This window comes from Lutra lutra, chromosome 2, assembly GCF_902655055.1.
Source record: "Lutra lutra chromosome 2, mLutLut1.2, whole genome shotgun sequence".
NCBI classification, from domain to species: domain Eukaryota; kingdom Metazoa; phylum Chordata; class Mammalia; order Carnivora; family Mustelidae; genus Lutra; species Lutra lutra.
Window position 1 is genome coordinate 113,540,830 of NC_062279.1, and position 25,395 is coordinate 113,566,224.

General features: G+C 38.4%; 1 protein-coding gene, 1 long non-coding RNA gene and 1 pseudogene across 4 annotated transcripts in view; 1 reads left to right on the top strand and 2 right to left on the bottom strand.

Annotated features, from left to right (window-relative positions):
- The window catches only part of ARSJ (arylsulfatase family member J), a 90,004-nt gene extending 83,385 nt beyond the window's left edge, over nt 1-6,619 (bottom strand). Inside the window, exons 1-2 of one of the 2 annotated variants that reach the window (XM_047718296.1) lie at nt 5,965-6,619; nt 4,797-5,482 (exon numbers count right to left, since the gene is read on the bottom strand). In XM_047718296.1, the coding sequence (XP_047574252.1) occupies nt 4,797-5,194 (398 nt within the window). In that variant the 5' untranslated portion in view covers nt 5,195-5,482; nt 5,965-6,619. Of the gene's footprint in view, nt 1-4,796 lie in introns of both variants that reach the window. The other variant, XM_047718295.1, reaches the window with a different exon arrangement.
- LOC125093306 (uncharacterized) overlaps nt 5,807-25,395 on the top strand; it is a 33,775-nt gene continuing 14,186 nt past the window's right edge. The window contains exons 1-3 of one of the 2 annotated variants that reach the window (XR_007125199.1): nt 5,807-5,941; nt 6,668-6,750; nt 7,121-8,029. This is a non-coding gene — a long non-coding RNA (uncharacterized LOC125093306). Of the gene's footprint in view, nt 5,942-6,667; nt 6,751-7,120; nt 8,030-25,395 lie in introns of those variants that run through there. The other variant, XR_007125200.1, reaches the window with a different exon arrangement.
- Nucleotides 8,057-8,377, bottom strand: LOC125093305 (60S acidic ribosomal protein P1-like; annotated as a pseudogene).

Genomic DNA, 25,395 nt, shown 5'->3' on the forward strand with positions numbered 1-25,395 from the left:
ACAAGGATAGACAAAGAAACTAATGGAACAGAATAGAGTCCAGAAATAGACCCAAATATCTACATTTTTCTGATTTATGAAAAAGTGACACTGTAGTGTAGTGGAGAAAAGTATGGCTTTTTAAATAAATAGTGTGGGTCCAATGGAGATACACATGGGAAAAAATAGTCTTGAACCCTGACTTATACCATAACAGAAAATTAATTTCAGATGAATTATAGATCTAAATATAAAAATAAAACAATAAAACTTTTAGAAAAAAAGATCTTGATTTAGTCAAAGATACCTTAAATAGGATATAAAAAGAAAAAGAGTCTTAACTAGGCTACATTAAAATTAAAACCTTCTGTTCATCAAAAACACTATTAAGAGTGAAAAAGTAAGCCATGGAGTGGATGAAGACATCTGCAGTACAAATATCTGACAAAGAAACAGAATATATAAATAACTATCACAAATCAATAAGAAAGAACAACCACCTAATGAGAAAATAGACAAAGACTTAAAAAGATACTTCTTAAAAGGGATTATTTAAATAGTCCATAAAAATATAAAAAGATGTCCAACTACATTACTCACCTCAGAAATGCAAATTTAAGCCATAATGGTATACCAGTGTGTAACAACCAGAATGACTAAAGTGAAAAAAACAATATCAAATGTTGACAAAGATATGAAATAACTAGAACTCTCCATACACTGCTAAGAGTGTGAACTGGTAAGAGTGTAAACTGCTGGAAACACTTTGCGAAACTATCCACAGAAAATGAATACACACATAACCCAGTAATCCAAGTTCTCGATAGATATCCAAAAAGAACATATACATATGTTCATCAACAAACACATACAAATACATTCATGGCAGCACTATTTATAATGCCCCAACACTGGAAACCACCTTAATGTCTGTCAACAGTAGAATGGATGAATAAATTGTCATATATTTATACAAAAGACACTGTTCAGTAATGAGGATGAATGAATTAATTACATCTACGGGCAACAACATGGAAAAGTTTTACTAAAGTAATGTTAAAAGAAAGAAGGTAGACATGAAAGAGTACATTTTCTATAATTCCATTAAGATACAGTTCAAACAAAAGGCAAAAATTAACCTGAGGTGTTAAAAGTCAGGAGAATGACTACCCTTGGCAAGAAGAAGGAGTTTTTTTTTAGCACAAAATGAATTTATCAAATATCCTATTACAAATACACATTTGAGTTACCTTTGCATTTATAAAAATCATCATCATGGCACTTCAAGTAGAAAAATTAACACCAAAATAGTAAAAAAACAAAATTATTGCCAAAGATATAAATTTAGTTCAGGTTGTCAATTTTTCCTAAAGTCTGCATAAAATGCATGTCTAAATTTTGCAGAACTTTTCTTTTTTTAAGATTTAGTCATTTATTTGAGAGAGAGATAGAGACAGCACACAGCAGAGGTGGGGAGAGGCAGAGCAAGAGACAAAATCCTCAAGCAGACTCTGCACAGAACCAAAAATCAAGAGTCAGACACTTAATGGACTGAGCCACTTGGGTACCTCTAAATTTTGCAAAACTTTTAATTCTCTTTCTGAAGCTTTCATTATATTCTTTTAAGAAGAAATGATGTCATGGGGTGCCTGGGTGGCTCAGTTGGTTAAGCATCTGCCTTCGGTTCAGGTCATGATCTCAGTGTCCTGGGAATGAGCCCCTCATCAGGCTCCCTGCTCTGCAGGAAACCTGCTTCTCCCTCTCCCTCTACCCCTCCTCCCTTCTTGTGCTTTCTCTTACATGAATAAATAAAATCTTTAAAAAAAGAAAAAATGATGTCATTTATCCATGTCTTTATTTGTAAAACTGTGAAAAACAAAAGGTGAGAAAATTACTTTGAAATAAATCAAACGTAGACAGCCACTTTCTCAATAGAACTTTTTTATCACCAGGCCAACTCGTGCTGTTTCAGCAAGTCCCATGTACAGAGCCCCTGCATTACTACGTCTCTTGAAATTTTTTTGCCATAACTATAAAAAAATGAACATAACAACAGCAACTATCTCATAGGGTGTTATAAAGATTAAATGAGACAAAAATGCATTACCCTGGAACAATGGATGTTAGCACTTAATAATTACACCCTTAATTTGTATTGATATTGTTAACATCAGAATAACCTGAAGTGTTTGCTAAATCACTATGGATTTCTGGGCTCAACCCCAGACCTACTGACGCCAAATTGCTAGCTGGGCCTGGAAATCTGCATTTGAACTAGCCTTTTGAGTGATTCTTTTCATAGATTTAAATTTGAAGACCACTATCCAGAGATTAAGGCTTACTTCTTCCTTATTCCTCAGAGCTCCAATACAGGGATCTGTCTGTACACAGTGAATGCTTGCTGACAGTCTAACTGATATTTAATATTACCAGATGGGTATGATATAAATTATTAAAGCAATCTGGAATTTGCAGCACATTTATGCAGTATGGGGGAATAGATTTTTACATTTTGAACTTCAGCAAAACCTAAAAGGAGGCTTGATTTGTTAATAGTATTAAAAGTAGCCTCAGTTTTAATCATTTTAACTTTCTTTATAAAAGATTTGAATCCTCTCATATTTTACATAACACATTTTTCACTTAAAATAATTCAGGACAGTTAGGTTTTTATTGCTCTTCGTTTTTGTTTTGATTTACTTTAGAAAATCCAGAGAGTATACACATGTGCTCATGGAGAGGACAAATGACCATAATCCCTGAGTTCTGCACTATTAATATTAGGCCCACAACTAGGCTTCTGTCACTACTTTCTTTCTTATATTTGTGTTCATTTTAAGGAAGCTTACAGTCTAAAAGGAGAACTGCAAATGAAAATGTCTTCAACTGTTTAAATCAAACAAAAATTTAAATCAAGTGCAGTATCTATTTAAACTTCTCATCTATAGAACAGTTACACAATTTGTTGCACTGAATAGAAAATTTTAATAGGAGAGTAAATCTTTTCATTAGATGTTTGATTGCATTGAAAGAACAAGAGAGTCAACCTTTGACAAAAGAAAAATTAGCTACACTCTGGTGAGCATAGCATAATATATAGAGTTGTTGAATCAATATGTTGTATGCCTAAAATAAATGAAACACTGTATATTATTTCAATTAAAAAAAGAAAAAAAGTTAGGAATTATTCTAACTTCATTTCTGTTTCATGTCATTAAGTAAACATAAAGATTGAAAGACAAAACCAGATATTTTATCCGTGCAAGAAAATGTTTAGGAACTAAATGTTCTTACTTGGTGAAAAGCCTTATAGCATATGCTCTACTGTGAAAGATAAAATTCACATAATTCATGTACATATTTTCAACTACTATCAGCTATCTCAGTAAATCTAAATTCTCTAAATTAGTTGAAGAGATTTAGCGAGCTTTTATGACACATTTATATCATAAGCCAAATGTAAGAGTGGTTGGGATTAGACATGAAGAACTTGACCTGCAGGCCACCAGATGGAATTATTTTCCAGCCAAAAATCTGCTCCTTTATAAATATCAAACACCCTTGATTTTCTGATGCTACAAATAACCTTTAAAATGACTCTGAAGTACAGTGAGACTTTTTTAAATCTCTCATTCTCAGGAAAGGAAAGGATGGGTTTTTTTTTCCTTTTTTTTTTCTGGCAGTGATGCTACATTCTGACAGTTTGCTAAGCAGTGGAAATCATGCTATAAGCAAAAGTCTCTGCAAGACAGAGATTCTTACAAAATAATCTTTTTTTTTTTTTCCCAATGGATACTGGCTACTTTGAGAGGATCCAATCCCAAGAACAACTTCCCTGAAGCAGGGTTCCCTGACACTGAAAGTGCAGGACACATCTACTGAACCACTAGGCTTCTCTTCTACCACTGTCCAGTGATGGCTTGACCTCCAGACCTCCTAATCTATCTCTGTTGCACAGGCTGACTTTGGACATCCAAATCAGTAACAGTAACCTATCTTCTAATAAGATAGAATAAACTTTGAAAATGAATGACTGTCTTAAACAGAAGGTTTAGCGATTTAGCAAAGCAACAAATTAAAAATGCTTTACTTAAGCATCCAAATAATTTGATTTTTCTTAGAGTTAACCAGAAAATTCCCAGACATGTGATGAGCAGTAGAAAACTTCAGATGAAATTTGACTCCTGTTGAACATTCATCATTGAATTTCCTTGCATTTTGAGAATCACCTTGGTAATCTCACATGGCCCTCATTATTGATCCAGTTAGAGAAAGTTACCTATCAAAGACCCAGTCATTTGTACACTGATTTTACATTGCTTTCCATCTGTTTCCTTGACCTCTTTTATGTCCATGAGAACTTACAGCTTTGAGTATTCAATTCTAGATTTAAGAACAAACTGAGTTGCAGAACATTTTTCATCTTTCTTATCAGTAATGGCGAAGGTGAATTCTGTTGCGACGTCTGAAACAAATCTGAGTATGCTCAAAAAACAAAATAGATTTGGAAAAGGAGACCCCTTCTGGAGACATGTGGTTGGTAGGTGAGACTTTACAAATACTGACCTCATTTAAAAGCTTGGAGGGCGCGTCCCAGCAGGCTCCGAGAGTAAGAAAATGAGCCTAGACTAGAGAGGAGACGTTCAAGATCATTAACAAGGTATCCAATTTAATACTCACCATAACTCAATACCACATTTCATTCATTCACTCGTTTGCCATGTTTTTTTCTGTTACTCCTTAAAATTAGGAGCTCGGTCTTAATTAAATGCATAAAATTTCTCCAAGGAATAAATATACGAAGTGGTAACACTTACTTTCCAGTAATAAACTGACTCCTGGACGGTGTGCAAATAGGCTGGACATAGTAGTTCTCCAGTTTAACTCCTTCGGCAGCGAGCTTGTCAAGAGTGGGAGTCTTGATCTCCGAGCCGTGGTAACCCACATCTCTAAATCCCTGATCATCCGCTAGGATGAAAATGAGATGGGGTTGGGAGGTGGCAGTCGTACTGGGCTCCGGTGTCTCTCCAGACTGAGCTCGAAAGGTCGCTTCCTCCTCCTCCTCCAAGCCCTGGCCCCAGGATAGGTAACCGTAGGTCAGGAGGCTGAGCGCCCAGAAGGCTGCCAGCGCCCCCATGGCTAGCATCTTTCCGGGCCAGACCCAGGCTCGAGGAGGCGGGGGAGGCGGAGGCCCCGCACAGCCCCTGGGGGCCATTCACTTGGGTCCCGGCTGAGACTCCACTCGCAGAACCACGCACCGCGTGCCGCCGCCGCCGCCGCCCACATGCACGCGGGAGGGGTCGACAGAGCAGGCGGTGGACCGTCTCCACTTGGAAAGAAGTCCTGCGCCCCTCTCAGCTGTCACCACATCCAACAACGTCAACCTTCTAGAAGTGGTGAGACGTCGGAAAAACAAGGAGTCGCTCTTCTCCAATTTTCACTTTCTCCTCCTCCCCGCTCCCCCGAGCAGCTTCCACACAAAGTTAATGCTTCCATCCAAAAGCTGTCGGGAGAAAAAGTCTAGTAAGGCACTGAGAGCCACCTTCCGTGGGGGCTTTCCCTGCCAGAGCGCCCTGGACGTTGCGGGGCGAGGCCCTCGCGGGCGCGCGCGGGTCGCTGGGACCCGCCGTCCGGCGTCCCTCACCTGGAAAGCCCTGGAAGTTGAGCCGCCACGCCTCGCTCGGGCTCTAGCAGATAAACTGCTGCCTGAAGGGGACTGACTTCCTGACCACTCTCTCCACTTTTCTGGCTAGGCGGCGAAGTGAGGGGCGGGGAGCCCAGTTTCCTGATTTCTTTCCGCGGCTAACCACCCTTTTTCTCCAGGAACGTCAGGCACCGGGTCCCCCGGACCGCTGGAGCGCGTGGGGGAGCGAAGCGGGGTCCCCGCCCGGGTGGCCGTTCCACGCCGAGCCCACCAGGTCTCCGCGGGGTTGGTGCACCCGGCCGAGGCGCGGAAAGATGGGTGCGTTTTGTCTGCCAACTTACTTAGTTTTGGCACCAGGCGTTCTTTGCCGCCTCCTCCCTCTTTTCTGTCCGGTGAATCACGGAACGGTACTTTCTGCTTTAGCTCCTCCAGGAAGAGGGGGAGGGGTAAGGTTGGTGTAGAGGTTAGGTCTTTCCTTTTTCCTTTCCGGGAGGGGGAGGGAGGGGAGGCTCTGCGGGACGGAGAGAAAGCTGCGCGCCCCTGCTCGGCCCCTGCGGGATCCAGGGGGGTCCGCCAGGGCTAACTCCTCTCTGGGTTTCCCCGGCTGCCCTCCATCATCCGGACAAGGGGCAGACCGCGGCGGCGCGGATCCGTTGGGGTGAAGCGGGCGCTTCTTTTCGTGGATCCATAAATGAAGAGCTCTCTCGCCCATCCCGAATGCTGCGCTTGCAAACTTTTTCTAGCTTCTGGAGGGAGTGCGAGAGAAGAGCAGGAGAAACAACAAACTGCGTGGCATACTTTCTTCCTCTTCTAGTTTTCCTTTACTAGTCTCTTCCCTCCACCCCCCACCCATTTTTCCTACTCCTTTATCCCCGCCTCCACCCCCCCCCCCCGTTTTTTTAACAGTCGCGACTACAAGTTTTTAAATTGAATTTCCTTTCCCTTATGCTGGTCTTGACAGCCTGACTTCCTCAAGAGGTTCTCCCTACGTGAAGATATTGAAATTGTCCCCTTATTCTTACCGCTCCCCAAACTTACCCACAGGGCATGTCCAGCCAAGAATGTGGGGCGAGGAGGAGTTACACATTTCACCCTTGGGACCTGAGAGCCCAGTCTGCACTCCTGCAGTAAGGAAACCATTTCCCATATAAAAGTTCCAGGAACTTCATCACTTTTTTTTTTTTAAACTATGTGGAGCGAAAGTATTTTAAAAGTTTGTCCTGACTAGGAAGATATGCCTGCTTTTACTAGAATCACAGGTTTTTAAAGCCCTGCTCCGTCAGGAAAGGGATTTGTGGTACCTATAGAGGAGGCAATCAATGCCAAGAGCCATTGAGACATGGTTTTCTTTTCCAAAATTTGTTCAAGTTATTTATTGAACACCTACTATGGGCTGGCACATAAAATGCCAGATTCTCCCAATTGCCTAAGCATAAATCTACGTTTCACTTAGCCATTTGTTTTTAATTCCTTTTTGTTGCTAAAGTTCCTAGTTAGTTTCTAGGCAAAACCTTTGTAAAATGGATACTTAGCACCTGTGAAACTTGCCGTGGGTTCCATATAGGTAATTTTGCTAATGTGTGTGGGCTTCTACCAGTTTATTTTCTTGTGAGGCCATTCTGATTAGTCAGTGGAGAGATGAGCCGTGTTAGAAGTCCTATTTGGAAGTATGATCTTAACAATTCTGTAAGGTAAATCACCAAATATGTAATGACTGAACTGAATATTGCACTGAGATAAGGCTCCCAGCTTTGTAGGCCTAACAAGGTTCTTGAGTGTCAACAGGCATTCAGATGGATTGACTGCTTTTAGTTGAGGTTAGTCAATGACATAGCATAAGAAGTGTCCGTGTTGCTCTGCAAGAAAGAGGGCACTTTTCAGTTCAGATTTCAAGTAAGAGTAGATAATAATAATAATGTTAACATTTATGACTTACCATGTGATAACCATAGTGTTCTATATACCGATTATATACCACATATACACGCACATATATACATACATATGCCTTATAATGTTTATACAGTGCTTTACATACTTTATTGCTTTTCTTTCCCCTACCAATTTTATGACATATTTTTCCATTCAACAAATATCTGAGGAGCTGGGCCAATGCAAGTAGCTGGGAAAGGAATGGTTAACTAAATCAGGCACAGCATCTGCTCTTGTGGAACTTACATTGATGGGAAGAGATAAGCTGATCAATGAATCATCCCCAGACTCCAAATGTTACCTACTATTCTGCAGTATTCTGAAGCAAAGGAACAAATTTAAGAGAAATTTTAAAACAAAGAAATCTGACTTAGACTGGGTGTGGTTAGTGGGTGAGGTGGTGCAGGGAAGTAACCTTTAAACTAAGGGAAATGTTATTTTGTTTGGTATCCACCCCTCTTTCTTTTTTAACAGTTTAGCTTTTTATTGAACAGATTACAGAAGAAGTTTAGTCAAAAAGACCAAAGCTCAGACTCCTCTGATTCTTCTTTCTTTGCTTCTACTTTCTTCTCAGCTGGGGTAGCAGTGGTGGAAGGAGCAGGACCTTCTGCTGGTGCTGCACCAGCTGCTGGGACAGGTCCATCAGGCCCTACTTTGCAGATAAGGCTCCTGATGCTCACATTGGCCAGAGCCTTTGCACACAAGCCCAGCCAGGAAGGTTCAACATTTACACCCGCTGCTTGTATCCTCTGTGACCCAGACCTCATCGTTGCGCAGGATGAGGGTTGAATAGAAACAGACTAGCTCCCAGAAGGAGGCCATGGTGCAGGTGAAAGCTGAATGGATGCTATCAGGCAAGGTGCTAATCACAGGATGAAATGAGGGCCTCACCCCTCCCTGGCCTTAGCTTCTGCAGAACAGAGCATGTTAGTGGCGCTGAGGAAAAGCTGTTATCCCCTTTTACAGGAAACTTAGACTTGCAAATCTGTCTTCAAAACTCATGTTTTTCAAAAAATAATCTTCCTGCAAGTGGACACTAAGATATTTTCTAGCCACATAGCACACAGAGAACACAGCTGCCAGAGTTAGAGAATTCTAATCTTCACACAAGGCATGCATGCTCTCCACATTGAGGATAGAAGGGCAGAATTTTGGCCCTAAAAATGCCACTTCTGGAGTAAACAGTACAAATATTAAGGGAGACTAAGAACTATTTACAATTAGCAGTAAGAGCCAAGAAACAAGAATAGTCATGCTAGAGCAGGCCAAATGAGATGTGAGTCAAAGGGAAAATCCATTGGTTGGGTGCCCTAGCCAAAGTGAGAAATGGATAATGGTTATTCCCACATCCACAAGGAATACCTTGAGAATGAAATCAGAGGCCGTTGAGTGCCCTAGCTTTTACTGTACATACACTGGTATTATAAGCACATAAACTTCACATTTCTCATAACAAGATTGGGTTTCATGCACTCTAAGCAGTAGTTTTAGCGTCCTCATGAAATCCCAGATTAAAGACCCTCTATAATTTAGCTGTTTTTTCCTGACTTTAGAGCAGCATTTTTGGTGTTCAGGAATCAGCTTCACTTACAGAACAACACCATAGGTTTATTGTGGCCTAGATATAGTCACATTACACAATCATGGGATGACATAACAAAAGTTAAAGGTATTATTTGATTCAGTAAAGAGAGAGAGAGGACATAGAATTGCCTTGAGATGAAATTAGGGCAGACTGATTATTCAGGTGAGGCTTCATCAGGAGATGGGACTGTAGCTATGCATTAAAGGACAATCAAAATTTGGGAAAGAAGAGAGGAAGTTAAAGGAAGGACATTTCGGGTAAAAGGAAAGGGAAGACCAACTGCCAGAGACTCATTTTGACTGGGGTCGTATGGTATATGATGTTAGGAAGTTCAGATCACACCAGATATTGAGAAGATTTGAAAAGGTATAAAGCACTGGAACTTGATTTGAGGGCAGTAGGGTGATGAGGTCCTGTGAGAAGGACGTAACATGAGAAAGTACTTAAGTAAGTCGTATTAAGGTCCTTTCTGGTATAGATTTATAGACATAGAAGCAACAAGTAAGGGCTTCAGTCCAAAAAATTTGAAGAATTGAATTTTACCCTAAGAGCACTAAGTCTATCCAAGTTTTTTTGGTTAGGGCAAGACATGATAAAAATATAGGAAAAGTTATCCCAGGACATTTTTAGGGAGTGATTTGAAGGAACAAAGACTAGAATCACACAACCACCACAGTGTGAAATTTCTACAGCGATATACTCCTTAAGTTAAGAACTATGCTATGACTACATCATCTTCTGGGAGAGAGGCATTTGTTAAAAGTTTAGGAAGGAGTAATTAATCACTTAAGAGAAAAACAAGTGGCAAAGGAATCAGGGACCAGTAAAGGACGTTCTTTGACTGGAGGATGGAAAAAGAAAATAATAGAAGGTATTGTCAGAAAGGTCACCATCAGAGAGGGAGATCAGAGTAAGACAACACAGTGTGGCCTGGGGCTCTTTAGGGGACAGACCATGGGTCGTGGATGCCAGGGTGGAATTCAGGAGTGCGTATGAAAAGCCTATCAGTAAATAGAGAAGTTAAGAAAATCATAGAAAAACACTAAAATGGATAGTTGCACAAATTTCTTTGAAACATCCATGTTAATCCTTACCATAAAGGCATTTCCCATAGCCCCCAGTATGCATGGGCGGAAATGCCCTAGCTTACTATTGATAAGTGTTGTTCTAGTTACACCTAGATAAATCATTGTTGTTATTTTGCTTCGTTAAGAGAGTATGCCTGCTACCCTATTTCCCTTTCTTCTATAGACACTTATTTTCAACTAAACATGTAATTAGATGCTTAAAAGATACAGCTAATGTTTAAATGTAAGCTTAAAAAGTTGTGAAAATAGTCACTCCAGAGATTTATAGACTATTAAAAAGATTTAAAACTCAGTTGCTGCTTGTTTGGGTTTATAGGCACAGTAAGTACTTAAAAATGAAGGACTAGTCACCAAGTTTAAATTCATGCACAGTCTAAAAGAAACATTTGTCCTAATATGGCCATTTCGATATGCTTTCTATATAATCAACTCCCTATTCATCTTTATTAATTCTTATTAGACTCCAGAATGGAGGCTGCTTTGAGCCATTGTCTCAAGAAACAAGAGCTCTCTGATTAGGGTGGTTAAGTAACTGATTCAGGAATTGTTAAGTAAAGATCACTTCTCTTTCTTGGGAAGTCTCTGTTGAAATAAGCTGTAACAATCTGAATAATGTGAGTGACACTAAAATTTCAACAGTGTATAAACATAGCTACCAAAAGTAACAAGGTTTTTGACATTAGAAACTCAGAAAATCTGAACTGTCAAAGACAAGATCTTTCATTCAGCAAATGTGCGAAAGCAGACTTTTAAATAGAATTTGTACAGTGGGGAAACCTGGTAATTTCCACAATTTTAAGATCTGTCCTTACTGCTTAAATTTTAAGAAAAATTCTTTATTATTTGCATAGCAGTGTAGCATTTCAATTTCTAGACCTGGCTGCCCATCAGATTCTTTTAGGGCTTTTTTTGTTTTTTTGTTTTTTTGTTTTTTTTAAATAGGAAATTCCACCCAAGACTGAAATCAAAATATCCAGAGTTTGGGGATATCTATGTTAAGAAAAACTCTCCAGGTGATTGTGGTATGTATAGAATTTTGAAAACCAAATTTGGATTTGGTTTAGAAGCCAAATCATCGAAGTTTTGATAGGATTATTTAATGGATGATGTTGGTGCCATCTATCAATACAATATGGGAAACACAGCTGAAAAAGGGTTGGATAAATCTAGAGTCAGAACATCTGAGGGCTGAACAGTAAGTTTCTGTTAGATGGTAAGAAGAATTAAAGTTGGGATATAGCCAAGCCACCAATATCAAGAAAAGAAGGGAAAGGCATTAAAGCTTAAGTGGGTGAGTGACAGGGGCAATAGACCATGCAGGCACTGCTGGATTCAGATACACTGAAAGGAAAGATTGGAAGGAAAAGCCAAGTTCTAAACCCAGCTCATCTATAGTGATGTCTTCTGGCAGGATCTGTAGTATTCTCCCTGTGGCATGAGCCAAAGGTCTGTTCTGTTCGAAGGTACTGATCTCCCGAGGTTGAAATGTGCTAGTGTCTGGTGTCAATGAGGCTAGTGAAATCTAGAGTCAAGGCTACTCAATAAGACTAAATGCCCGATCTGGCATCCAGAAAGTAGTGTGTTCCCAATTTTGGACTGTATGAATTTATAAAAATCATATGTTTTAAAGACTATAAGAATCATATACATCATAAGAATAAAAACCATATGAATGTATAAGATATAGTGGTGAAACTAATAGAAGTTGGTGATTGGAGAATAAAAATGAGGGAGGAATAAATGATTATATCTAGTTTCAGGTTTAGGGAAATTGCCTGAATGGTAGTACCATTTATAATGGTAGAAGTCTTGAAAGGACTAGCAGTTTGAAGACTAAATGGAAAAACTTGCTCTGGTGTTGTTGAACTTGAGATATGTGAAGCATCCCAATGGAGGAGTGCAGTTGATAGGTGGATATATGGGTCTGGACCTCAGAGAACAAGGGAGGAGAGAAAATTGTATCCATTTTCTAGATAGGGTAGGTAAAATTTCCCAAGGGAATTTGGAGAATAAGAAGTGAGAAAGGGGCCTAGGACAGAGCTATTTAGGATAGGGAAAATGAAATAGGGTCCACAGGGAAACCAAGAAGTAGCAAGAGAAATGTAACTGCAAAGATGGCAAGTTTTATTGAACATTACTCAATAATGGCATGGTGCCAGCACTATGCTAAGTGGTTTCTCATGAACTATCCCTGTACTTTTCACAGCCTCTGCAGATAGATGCTAGTATTACCATTTTACATGTGAAAAAACCTAGGTTAAGATACATCAGGTGGTTGTACCAAGAGAAAACAAGAGAATGAAATCGTAACAGAGTATCAAATAGCTAAGAAGAAGAGGACTAACACACAAGGAAGTGAGAAAGGTCAATAAAGTCAAGAGTGAAGAGAACAGTGAGATGAGGAACATAGTAGGTGTTAATTCACTGGAACAAGGTCTCTGCAAAAAACTTAGTAAAGCTCTTTTCTTATCATAGACAATGATAGAGCTCTATTGTATTGAAGTGTTGATGAACAAAGTAGGTTTGAAAAGAAAACAGGGTTTTATTTTAACTCAAAATCTATGAAAAGAAATTGATAATCATCAAATCATATAAATGTTAGAGGAGCCAGATGAGACGTGCAAAGCCTTTATAAGGAAAAGTATATATTTATATTGAGACTTGAAAATATTTGAATACACAGTTTTGAATAAACTGTTTTCTGAACTAAGGACTCAGTGTTATAAAGTTGATCAGAAAGATGCACCATGGAATCATACTTCCCCCTTGCTAGCTGATAAGTTACTGAGCCTCTCTTTGCCTCATTTTTTCTTATCTGCAAAATATGGATAATAACAATACCTATTTCATAGTGTGTCACGTTACTTATCTATCACCAAACAATGCTGCGTAACAAACTACCCCCAAAATTCAAAGGCTTAAAGCAAGAGTAATATGTTCTTATGGATTTGAGGATTTGCTGGGCCAGGTCTGCTCCAACTGTTTCCCATCTCCTCCTGGGATCAGTGGGATGGACACAAATTCTTCTTGGGGCATAGGTGAAGCCCAAGAGATTAAGCTGAACCAATCAAACACATATCAAGGCTCTGTTTACCTGTTTACATCTCACTGACCAATGCAAATCTTATAACTAAGCTCAGAGTCGAGGGGTGGGAAATATGTCCTTTCCTGGATGAGGCTATAAAAAAGTTGTTGATGCCAGAAGAGGTGATGAAATGGAGCCAATAATTAAGTTGACCACAGTTGTTTTGAGACTTAAATGAGTTAATTCATGAAAGCACATAGAATAGCCTTTGCCATTGCAAGTAATATTAAGGCTTGTTTTAATTTTTATTCCTATTATAATTATTCTTAAATTAATTTATAGTGTAATGTCATTCCAATAAAACCTCAGCCCGATGATAATTCAGAACTCAACAAATGATAATATTTGTAAGAAGAATAACAGACAAAACAAGCTGTTCCCCAAAATTGGCATGAGGTAATCACTTTTAACCTATCACTAAGAAAAGTCCAGTGCCATAACCAATCATCATATAGAACAAACAGCCCTGGATTGTCACTATATGAACTATCTGATAAGTATATATCTCTGAGCCTCATTCCACTGTTGATTTCAAAACTCCCAGTTTGTGAACTATTCTTATATGCATGATAAACTCTTACCAAATGACATAAAGATCCTACTTGACCATAGATAGGACTTATTACTATACAACAATAATTTAATACTGATTGATGAAAGAAAGGAGAGGCCAAACACTGATACTATAGGAAAACAATATGTGAAAATAAATTTCTCAAAATAAAAGAAAGTAAGCATTTAGAATGATGAACATAATAGATAATTATATAACCACATCAAAAAGATTAATTAACCCATATCTTATAACACATACCAAGAGAAAAACATCTAGTTGAAATTAGAGAGCTATATGTGAAAAAAAAAAAAGTTAAAGGAAGCCCAACAGAAAATTTAATTGATTATATGAAATACAGGTAGGGAAACTCTTCTATTTTTGGTTTTTAAGTGATATAGAAATTTCAATGACAGATAATTATAAAATACTTATAACAGACTATTAAATCAGAAATTTTAACTAAGATACCAAGACTCAAAGCTATGATTTTCCTAAGAGGTGTGCCAGAACAAGATGCCAGTTTTCAAAGGAGATTATTAAAAACCAGTTTGACAACTCTCAACATTCTTACCCATGCAAAGGTAGTAAGAGGGTCAGAGCATGTGGCGATTGGAGAGTATGAGTGAAGAGACATTTTAATAACTTGTTGGTGTGCCCTGAGAACTCCTCACCCTGCCTACATGGGCCTGAGGAGAAAGGTGCTAACCTTCTGAGATTCAAGTGGTCTCATGTCTGCCTGCTGCTTGAAGAAGCCTCTTCAGGACTGACTGACAATGAGCCAGAGAAAGAGAGAGGCTCCCAGGGACTAGCCAGCTCTCCCACAGCTTGTCAGGACAAAGGATGTTTGAAGCCTTCCTGGGAACCAGTTGTGGGCCATGTATGAATAAAGGGGGCCTTGAGTTGTCTTTGGTCCTGTTCAGAAAGGTCTCCCACAGACTCACTCAGTCTTTAAAAAAGAAAAGTCAAAAGGTAAGTGTCCAGTCTGGAGGGCTAACTCTCCATTTTATGCCTAGAGATACTGCAGATAGGAGATGGTCAAAAGTTGGTTGGGAGCACATACAACAAAAAGTTACCCTTGAACAACTGCCAGGCCCTGAGTGCATCATACTGGTCATTTAAGGACTTACTTGACTCTCTCACCTTTCTCCCTCCATGCACATTCATCCTGGAGGAGGAAAAGTTGAAGTTAACATGATAGGGAAGGAAGGGTGGAAGTACTAGGCAGGGAACAGTAAATGAGAGAAATACTCTAGGTTTCCAGGCTGAAGTAGTACTGATCTGGGGAAGGGACAAAAGATATGCTTTAAATGAACTTTAGAGTTTTCATAACAATATATATATCCTAAATCCGAACGTCAGATTTTGTGAAGCAGAGCAATCACAAGACTATTTGCTTTTAGGATTGACTCCAGAATTTTGAAGAGCAAGAGGAGGTAGGCCCACAGAACTTAGAGACATTGAGAAATAAAAACAAATTGTGGTATCTACTGGCTTTTCTTGTTCAATTTAACAGATAGGAAATGTTAACTGTCTGAAAATTAGTTACAAAACTAAGGTGAAAAAGGAAAATAAACTGGGAAGGTATTTCTAGTAAAGTAACAAGAAAAGAGTTCAAGTGTATTCCACTAAAAGAGTTCATTCAAATTTTTAAGAAAAATATCTTGACCTCCAATAATAAATACGTAAAGCATTTGGACAACCAATGCAAATAGAAATGGATCAAAAGAGAGTAAAAATGTTGGTCTTATTTGTAATGAAAGGAATATAAAGTAAAGCAAACTATTGTAATTTCTATACCTATTAAACTAGTAAAAAGAATGATATATGATTTGTGGTATCAGTAAGAGTGGATGGAAACTGATACTCTGCTGAGAGTGTTGATTTGATAAATATTTTTCAAAAAATAACATGGCAGTATATATCACAGTATCACATACAAACCACAAATATCTTTACATATTAGCTCAGTAGTATCATTCTTTGACATTTTATCCTAAGAAAATAATGTAGTAGAATAAAAGAAATAGTTAATAAAACTGGTCATGGGAGCACTATCTACAATAGAAATCTTAGTGTTAAGTGATAGAAAATGGGTTAAATATATTATGAGTCATCAACCTGATGTAATGCTATGACAACTAGAAATGATAATTATGAATATAATAAAGGACATAAAATATGCACCTAAAGTAATGCATAGTGAAAATAATAATGTGAAATATTTTGTACACCAGAACTATATATACACAAAAATATATGTTAACATATAAGATATATGTATGCATATCTTATATATAATTTCAAACTAGTAGCAGAGACCATGTCAAAAAGAATAGAAGATAACAAGAAAGAAAGAATAAAAATAACTGGAGGAAGTAAAGACTATTACATAGGACACAGAGAGGGGGAAAACTCAGAGATCTGGATCTGATGTGGTTTCATGCTAGCTCTTCCTTCTATCTCTCTGAGATTTAGGGCAACTGACTTAGCTTTTCTAAGTCGCAGTGACCTCAAGTAAAAATAAAGAATTGGATAAAAACTATCCCTAAAATTATATCCTTTAAATTCACTTTTTTTTGTTCCCTTTCTTTCTCATTAATAAAAGAAAGTGCAGGATTTCTAGGGCATAAGCCAGTTGGACACCTGCCAAACTGATGAAGTCAGAGAGATTTCAAACAGAAACTATCTTAGAGGAATTTGTATCTTTTCAAAAAGTGCTTACACCATCTTCTCATGGTGAGATTACATATATGTATTCACTGTAGGTTTACATATCTTATTTTGTTAAGGAAAAAACCCTCAAATTTTGTAAATATATCACCTCTTTCCTTACTTGAAAAAGAAAAGGATATTTGAAGATTAGTTTCAAATTCACCATGGCACAAGCTCTTGGAGTTTCAGTTTTCTCAACTGTCAAGTAAGGAAGTAATATCTTCCCTATCTATTTTTACAGAGTAGTTCTAAGAACCATATTAGGACAATATACATGAAAGTGTTTTGAAGTCATCCAATACCATATGCCTGTATGTTCTTCTTCTCTCCCTAATTTTATTCATTTTGCTGAGTTCAGAAAACCTCTAGCCTCTAGGGATTCCTGAGCAAATACATGACTCAGCGTCCATCTGAAAAGAGTAGGTGGAACTCTAAACCTAAGCCAATGGTTGTGGAATAGTCTAGTTAACTTTCCACATAAAAACAAGAGTTATGGATACTGAAAAGTCCATAACCAGCCAAGATCAACCCACAGTGAAAGATCATTTTAGAATCATAGATTTCTAGTATAAGGTATTCATCCTGGGTAGGCCCACCCCTAATATTGTAGGGCTGGTGTCAAGATTAAAAATGGAGGTCTATATGCTATATATTTAAATATTTAATAGTTATAAGTCAAGCTAATAAGTCAAGACTCCGTTTGAAATCTCTGACTTCATCAGTTTAGCTTCTGTCCAACTTATTTCTGCCCTAGAAAGCTTGCATTCTCTTTTTTTATAGGGAGAGCAAAGGAATATATATGGGAAACAAAGATACCAATTTGAGAGCTGGAAACCTGATTCAAGATTAGAATTCCTGGATTTGTCAGAGTTCCATGTTCCTAGTTGGTGGGTTAGGTGGTCCCCAGTCCTTGTTCACTCTTTTTTCTTTCTTCCCCTGCTCCTGCTCCTATACCACAAGACCCTTCTATAAGTATGTAGCCTCTCCAGATCATGTGGCCCGACTGCCCTTTAACAGTCCTGTCTTGCTCTCCCCTTCATCCAGAGAGCATACTGTAGCTGTGTGACCCACCCTCAGGAGGACAGACATGAAGAGTGATATTTGCATGGAATTTCCAGGTCCCAGACATTCCAAACACAATCTCGAAGGAGGTATACGGATTCTGGGTGGGCTCCCTGCCTTTTGGGAAGGAGCATGACTGGAGGATGGCCAGACAATAGTCTCTCACAGGGTGGGAACCCACAGCAGGTGCCCCTCTTGCCAAGGCCTACTGTACTATTTCTGGCCTTTTGATTAATCAACTACTTTCATTGCCCAATGTCCTGCTTACCTCCACTGTAGCCACCCTTGGGCTCAGTTTCACTTTGGACCTTCTAATCCTCAAAATGGTAAATCTTTGCTCACACCCTTCTTCTACTTTAATTCCTACAAAATACATCTTTATTTGTTATCATTCTCTCAGGGAATAACCATTTCCTTTGTTAACTTTTGCAAGCAGGCCTCTCTGCTATTTATTCCCTTACTTAGCTCACATCCTCTTAATCAATTTCAAAGATATGTTTGTATACTTATCTCTTTGTTCTTTTCTCTCTCCTGATTTGCCATTCATTCAATTAACACCCATAAGGGTCCACTATTAGTCAGTCATTGGTGATACATACAACAGGGTATAAAATAGGCATGGGCCACACCTTTATGGAAATTGCAGTTTACTGGGAGAACTGATAACGGTGATTAGTTACAATTGCAATGAGTGCTGTGAAGATGATGTATATTTCTGAGAGTCTAAAACAGAGGTCCCAACCCAGTGTGGGATCAGACCCCAACGTCCAGCCTGTGTTACTTTGTTTTATCAGCCCAAAGAGACTAAGTCATGAAAAGAAATTGGTGCATGTGTTTGCTCCATATGTAATTTAAAACATCAAGATCTTCTATCATTATAAGTGTAAGGCAATCCAATGTAGTACTGATTTTTTTCATTATAATCACTTTAATGCTTTTTTGAATTTCTAAATACCAAAAATTTTATTTTTATCCAATATTTATGATGCTTTGCCTTTTTTTTTTTTTTTTTTTGAGGCTTAGCCTCTTGCACACACTAGTCATAAATTCTTCCCATCTCTGTATGCTGCCTTTTTGTAAAACTCTTCCAATTAAGAGGAGGAATTCATTTTTTCCTCTCCTTGAATGTGAGTTTGACTGTATGACTTCTTTTGGTCAGTAGGACACAAGTGAACTTGATATTAGCAGAGATTTAAAAAGTGCTTGTTTCTGGGGACTTGCCTTTTCTCTTTCTGTTTTTCAGAACTTGTGGGTAGAAACCAGTAATAGCCTACTGGAGGATGGGAAATTACATGAAGCAAAGACAAGTCATCCCTGCTTCCAGAGATGAGGCATACCAGAACCACCTAGCTATAAATAAGGCCATTCTGGACCATGAGCCCCAGCTGCATTACCATCTAACCATAAAGATCCATCAAGCAGGCCCAGACCATAATTGCCCAGTTTATTCACAGAACCAGGAGCAAATGAAGTGACTGTTATTTCAGACTACTCAGTTTGGATATGGTTTGCTATACAGCAACAATCCTCCTGTGATAGTTAATTTGGCTCTATCTGAGCTCAGGCCATGATACAAAGAATTAGAATTGATGGAGCCTTCCTAAAGGAGAAGCATCTCGAGATGGGAATGGAAAGACCAACAAGGACTGATTGCAGAGACCAAAGTGAGAAGAAAACAGGAAGCTGAATGTCTTCTTAGAAAGGAAGTACAAAACTAGAGGGGAAAATTATGAATATAATGGGAATAAAATTAATGAATATAATGTACTTGGTAGAAAGTTTATTCTGATCGTAACCTTTGTCAGATAATAAGATAAGAAGATAATAAGAGCTTTTCAAAAGAAATCTCTTTAATATTCTGCATAGAGAGTTTCGACATATGTCTGGTACATAGTGAAAAAACAGCAAATATTTGTGGAATAAATAAAACATCAATGGATTTTTTTCATTATGGTATTTCAATAGCATACTGTATAGTGCTATCTACTTCAAAATTATTTTATATTAGATTTCTTTGAGTCATAAATGTAATATTATCCTCATGATATCTTTTTCAAAGAGAATACAAATTACCATATAGCCTTTTTTGCCCCAGAAAACATTAATTTGACATGGAAAATGAGATAATCTTGTGAAAGCATCATGCACAGAATCTGGCGGGAAGTGATATAAGCTCACTGTAACTATAACATTTATTGAATGGCTTAGTGGTGCCAGGCACCGTTCTTTGTTCTATGTGGTTATTAACATATTTATCCTTGCATCAACCCTGTGAGTGGGTAGTATCATTGCTTTCATTTTATAACTAAGGAAACTGAGACAAAAGGAAATTAACTAATTAGTTACATAAATCATATACTGGAATAGGAATCTGAACCTAGTCAGTCTGGATCCCAAGCCACCTCCATAAAACCCCTTTTTCTTAGCACTTTCATATTTCATGAATTTTGTTAAGGTTTTTCCAAAAAGAGTCAAGTTCTTTACTTCTCATAATTTTACCCTGAAGTACTATGTCTATCTGCATTTTATAGTGGCGATCAAAATGTGCTAGATTTTTGTCTCTCTTTTCTCTTTTTTTCCCTGCTTTTCCTCTTGCCCTCTCTGTTCCTGGTTCTGCAGTGACTAGGAGAGGGCTTTTCTCCCAGTGTGCCCAACATCCTTCTCTGCACACTCACCCAAACTGCCTTTCTTCTGCTTCATCCAGTCTTCATCCATTCTGCTGTTGAGCTCCTCTAGGGAAATTTTCAGTTCAGTAATTGTATTCTTCAGCTCTGTGACTTTTGTTCGGTACTTTCTTTATTTTCTGTCATTTTCTTAAACTTCTTACTGTGTTCATTCATTCTTCTTCCAAGTTTGGTGAGCAATTTTATGACCATTACTCTGAACTCTTCTCTGTTTCATTTCTTTCTGGAGGTTTTGTCTTGTACTTTTGTTTAGAACCTATTCCCCCATTTCCTCATTCTGCTTGAATCTCCATGTTTCTCTGTATTAGGTGTAACAGCCACCTCTTCCAGTCTTGAAATAATAGTTTCATGTAGAAGAGATGAACATTATCATTTGAACCTTGCCCTAGCTCTTGGTAGTCTTTTGAATCTTTGTAATTATCTAATTAGCCTATTTTATTTTTCATGGCTTCCAGTTGTGAGGGTGTCCCAAGACCTGTCAGTGTCCCAGAGGGGGAGATCTCAGCACCTAGAATCAGACTGATTGGAAGCCAAAGCCTCAGGCAATAACTTTTAAAGTATGCAAATATACACAGTCCTGTAGGACCTGTGAGCATAAGCCCTGCTGGGCACCAGAACCAGGTGATGTAGAGGTGTCCTCTAGCAGCAGCTACAAAAATCAGGGCATCAGACAAAGTTATAAGATCCTTCCTGGAAGATACCAGTGAGAAAGAGCAAGGCAGAGGGAAAGCACAGAGCCTGAGTTTGCTGACCTCCTTCCCTGAGAGCACCTCTGTAAGCTCCTATGAAGTGAGCTCAACCAGAAGCCTGCCCTTCAGCCCAAAGCTCCCAGATAACCGAACAGGCCTCTTTCTCAGAAAAACAGGGGGTGTGTTTTAGTTGCTATCTGTGCAGTGCTCTGAGTCTGTGAAGAACTAACTGTCTGACTGTTAGAGTTTCATGGGATCCAGGAATGCAAGTACTCCTGACCACGAGAGCCAGGAGATCAAAGGGTGCTCCCTGGGCTGCAGCTGCAAAAAACACCAGACATAAAAACCAGGGCATCAGCTGTGTGTATAAATGCCCCCCCCACCGCCTGCCCACCCCAGAGAAACTGGTATTGTGGAGCATTGCAGAGGGAGAGCATGAAGAAAACACCCCCAAGGATTTAAAAAAAAAAAAAAAAAAAAAAAAGTTGCCTGACACTTACTGGCTTTAACAAGGAAGAAAGAGAGCTCAAAAATTACACCTGCGTCACCTTAGCCCCCAGACGGTATCCTAACAGACCACTGTCCACTTGGTGGACACTCTAAGATTAGCAAATGGATCTCCTTCACATATAGGCTGGGTGTCTTGCAAACTTTCTCTTGGGGTCCTGGGGTGAGTAGGTCAGCACATGATCCCTTTAAGGGCAGTTTCTCAGTTTGCTATAGCCCTTTGGGTCTTGTGGACAAAAGCCCTATTGGTTTTCAAAGTGAGATATTTCGGGGTCTTATCTCTCAGGGTCAGATTGTAAAAGTTGAGGTCCTGGTGTGAGATGCCAACCTTTCCTGCCTCAGAAAGAAGCTCTGGATTTGTAAGTTCTCCTCTGATTGTGGGTTGCTGTGCTGGGGCTGGAGTTTATGACAAGACCGCGTCCCAGCCTCTCCTCCCCTTTTCTCACTGGCCGCTGAGAAGGAAATGTTTAGCAAGTTTTCAGGTGTTTTTCTGAGGGATTGTTCCATGTGTAGCTGTAGATTTGGTATGTCTGCAGGAGGCAGGCTCAGGATCCTCCTTGTCACCATCTTGGACTGCCTCCAGCTGGGTGGCATCCTGTGTGGTGGATATCAGGCCTGATGCTTCCTGATATACCCCGTCCCTTTTGGTAATAGGGTCAGCCAGGCCTAGCTGGGGTGTATTTCTGTAACATGGGAGGATCACACCCAAACTCATCAATCCTGGAAACAGCTGGTAACCATTACCATGTATTCATTTCACAAATGAGTAAAGACAGTCTGGCTTCAAGTCATTCCTTAACTTCTCAAGGTCACATAGCAAATCAGTGACTAAAGAGTCAATGAAAGTACAGGCCTCTTGCCTCTGCTTTCCTGCTTTCCTTTTTCACTACATGTTCTTGATTATTCTTTTTTTAAAGTAGGTGTCTTCCTTCTTGTTTATAATTAAAGGCCAGAAGATTTTAATTAAAAAATAATTAAAACACAGCACTCCATAAGTATATCATTAGTAAGATCAGTTCTTATGCACAATTATTCAGAAAGAATTTAATTTTCAGAAAATAAGTAGATTTGGCAAAGAATATATTCTTATATTATGATGAGTTCTTGAGGGGAACCTCTCCTTTCCCCTGCTTAGCCTCCCCACCCCCAACTCTTAGGAAGCATTTGACTTTAAGTCAATAGGTCAGCTGAAGCAATAACATTGTCTTTTGGTGACATTAAAACAAATGCACATGATTTGCAATATTTCTTGTCCAAAATGGAGAGCATTGATTTTGCTGATAAGATTTTTTGTCAAATGCCTTTTAAAACAGCATTCCCTATTAAAAAGTGTTGTCAGCTTTTCATATTAAAATAATCTCATGAGAAGAGCCCTTCAGTGCTTTAAATGTTATTGCAACTAATGTAATTTCCTTTTAATATTGAAGATCTGGCTCATAAAAATAAGGTTTTATAAGACTTGTTTCCTATTGTGGCTATCTTGTGTTTACTTACCACAATAAATTAAAAAAAAAAACAGATTTTCTGCAGATGTTTCTATTAGCATATTAGGGATTTTGACCCACAAAATGTTTTATAAACTATATTCTCCTTGGGGCACCTGGGTAGCTCAGTTGGTTAAGCGTCCAACTCTTGATTTCAGTTCAGGTCATGATCTAGGGGTCCTGGGATAGAGTCCTCTTTCAGCAGGGAGTCTGCCTGAGGTTCTCTCCATCTCCCTCTGCCCCTCCTCTGCGTGTGTGCGTGTGCACGATCTCCCTCTCTCTCTCTCTCTCAAATAACAAAATAAATAAATCTAGAAAAAAACCCCTATATGCTAATGAGTGTATTTCTTGATTGTTTCAGTTTAATACCACATCAAAACAAGTTTTGTAAAATTCATAAATTTGGAATGATTTTAAGGAATCTGTACTTTATGATATGTTAATAGTTTTTATAAAAATTTACATGTAAATGTACATTTAATCATATAGTATCTCTGTGGAACTATCCAATTAATTTATGTGTATTTGAATTCAACACAAAATAACCAGTAATTACGTGTATACAGCTAATATGATGAGTGTTTTTCAAATTAATAATTGATAGAAAATAATTCTGATTTGCATTAAGCATACTTTTCCTCAGTGTGGTAAACTTAGATGATGTTTGTAATGAGAATATTTCTAGTTCATACCTTGTGAAGTAGAAAAGATCAAATGCAAGGCAAGGAAGTAAATAAAATATCAGAGACTTTCTGAAGTTTAAACTGTGTAGGGAATGGTAAGCAAATAGTGGTGTTTCAATTAATGTGAGGTTAAATAGGAAAAGATCATAGAAGAATAGTGGAAGAATAATGGAATCTCAGAGACAGCACATATGCAAAAATGTATTATATAAAGATGGAAAGATAAAGATGGGAGAGTTATCTCATTAAACATTTTGAAATATATTTTATTTAAATTACTTTCAGTAGAAAGTTTTTTTTAAATACTATTCTAATTTAAAATTTCTATATCATGTTAGCTGAATTTCCTGTCAATGTCATTTTCTGGACTAACTAGAGGAATCTGTTATGATGGTATATTTTATATTATGGTTTATTTTAAGGATCCATGTTGACCTAATACTTTGATTCACAAATAATAACTAATTGAATCTAGTCCCACGGGTTGCCGTATTCTAAACTTTATAGAGCAAATGAGTAGAGCAAGTTTTAACGAAGGGTGGTTGCTTACCACCCACTCAGACCCTATTCCAGTTAAAACATGCATGAAAAGAATACATAGTAGATACCAAAAATACCATGAACATAGAGTAGCTTTGCCTGATATTGCCCAGCTTACATGTTTTCCCTCACAGAATATAAAACTTTTTTTCAAATTCCAGACAAGTGCACACAAAATGAGGTTTCTTCTATGTGTACTTTCATTAACTAATTTGAAAAGTCAGTTCCCTCGCAAAATGACATTAGAACATTTTACTAGTGAGTAATTACTCGGCTTTTCTCCAGTTGATTTTCTACATTCAACGATTACTTAAAAAAAAAAAATCAAAGATCTCATCATATACCTGTCCTGCTTTTCATCTACTCCATATTCCTTTTTGTCCAAAGTCTTTATTTCAGCTTACAAAGACATTGTATTTGGCTAATGCCAATCCCCACACTGGAAATAGGGACTAGGTTAGGTTTTGTTCACTATTCTAGGCCCAGGGCTTACCACAGTGGCTGCTCCATACCAAGTTCTTAACAAACACTAGCTGAAGGAAAAGGGGGCCATGGAAACTGATGTTGTATGAAACAAAGTTCCTTCCTATATTATGTCTAATTATCTTCAGTGAATATGAAAGTCCTGGGATATTTGGTATTTCTTCTTAGCTTCTAAAAATGCCTCAGTTAAATGCCCATCCCCACCTACGGAAAAGAGATTGGGTGGGACCTCCTGATGTTGCTAAATTCCATCAAATGTCTTGCTGAAAAAAAAATGATGTTGTCTTCCACAGGCACACTGGGATAACATAACTATCATATTTGTTAATTTACTCTTACATCTCCACTCAACAAATATTTAAGAAGTATATTATGGCAAACACTAGAATAGAGGCTAATGGAATTCTAACTATCTAGCCAAGTCTTTCTCAACTGGCAATATTGTAGCAGAATACAATTGTGCATTGAACTCAGAGGCCAGTTTCATTACTCAAGGGCTTGCTCACCTGAGAGAACAGTTTCCTTTCCAGAAAGGGTGGGTTAAAGAATTAATATGCAGCTAGCTGGCTCAGCAGAGATTCTTTCCTATATAGGGGAATGGAGCCCAAATTAAAAAATAACCTTTTCGGATGCCTGGGTGGCTCAGTGGGTTAAGCCGCTGCCTTCGGCTCAGGTCATGATC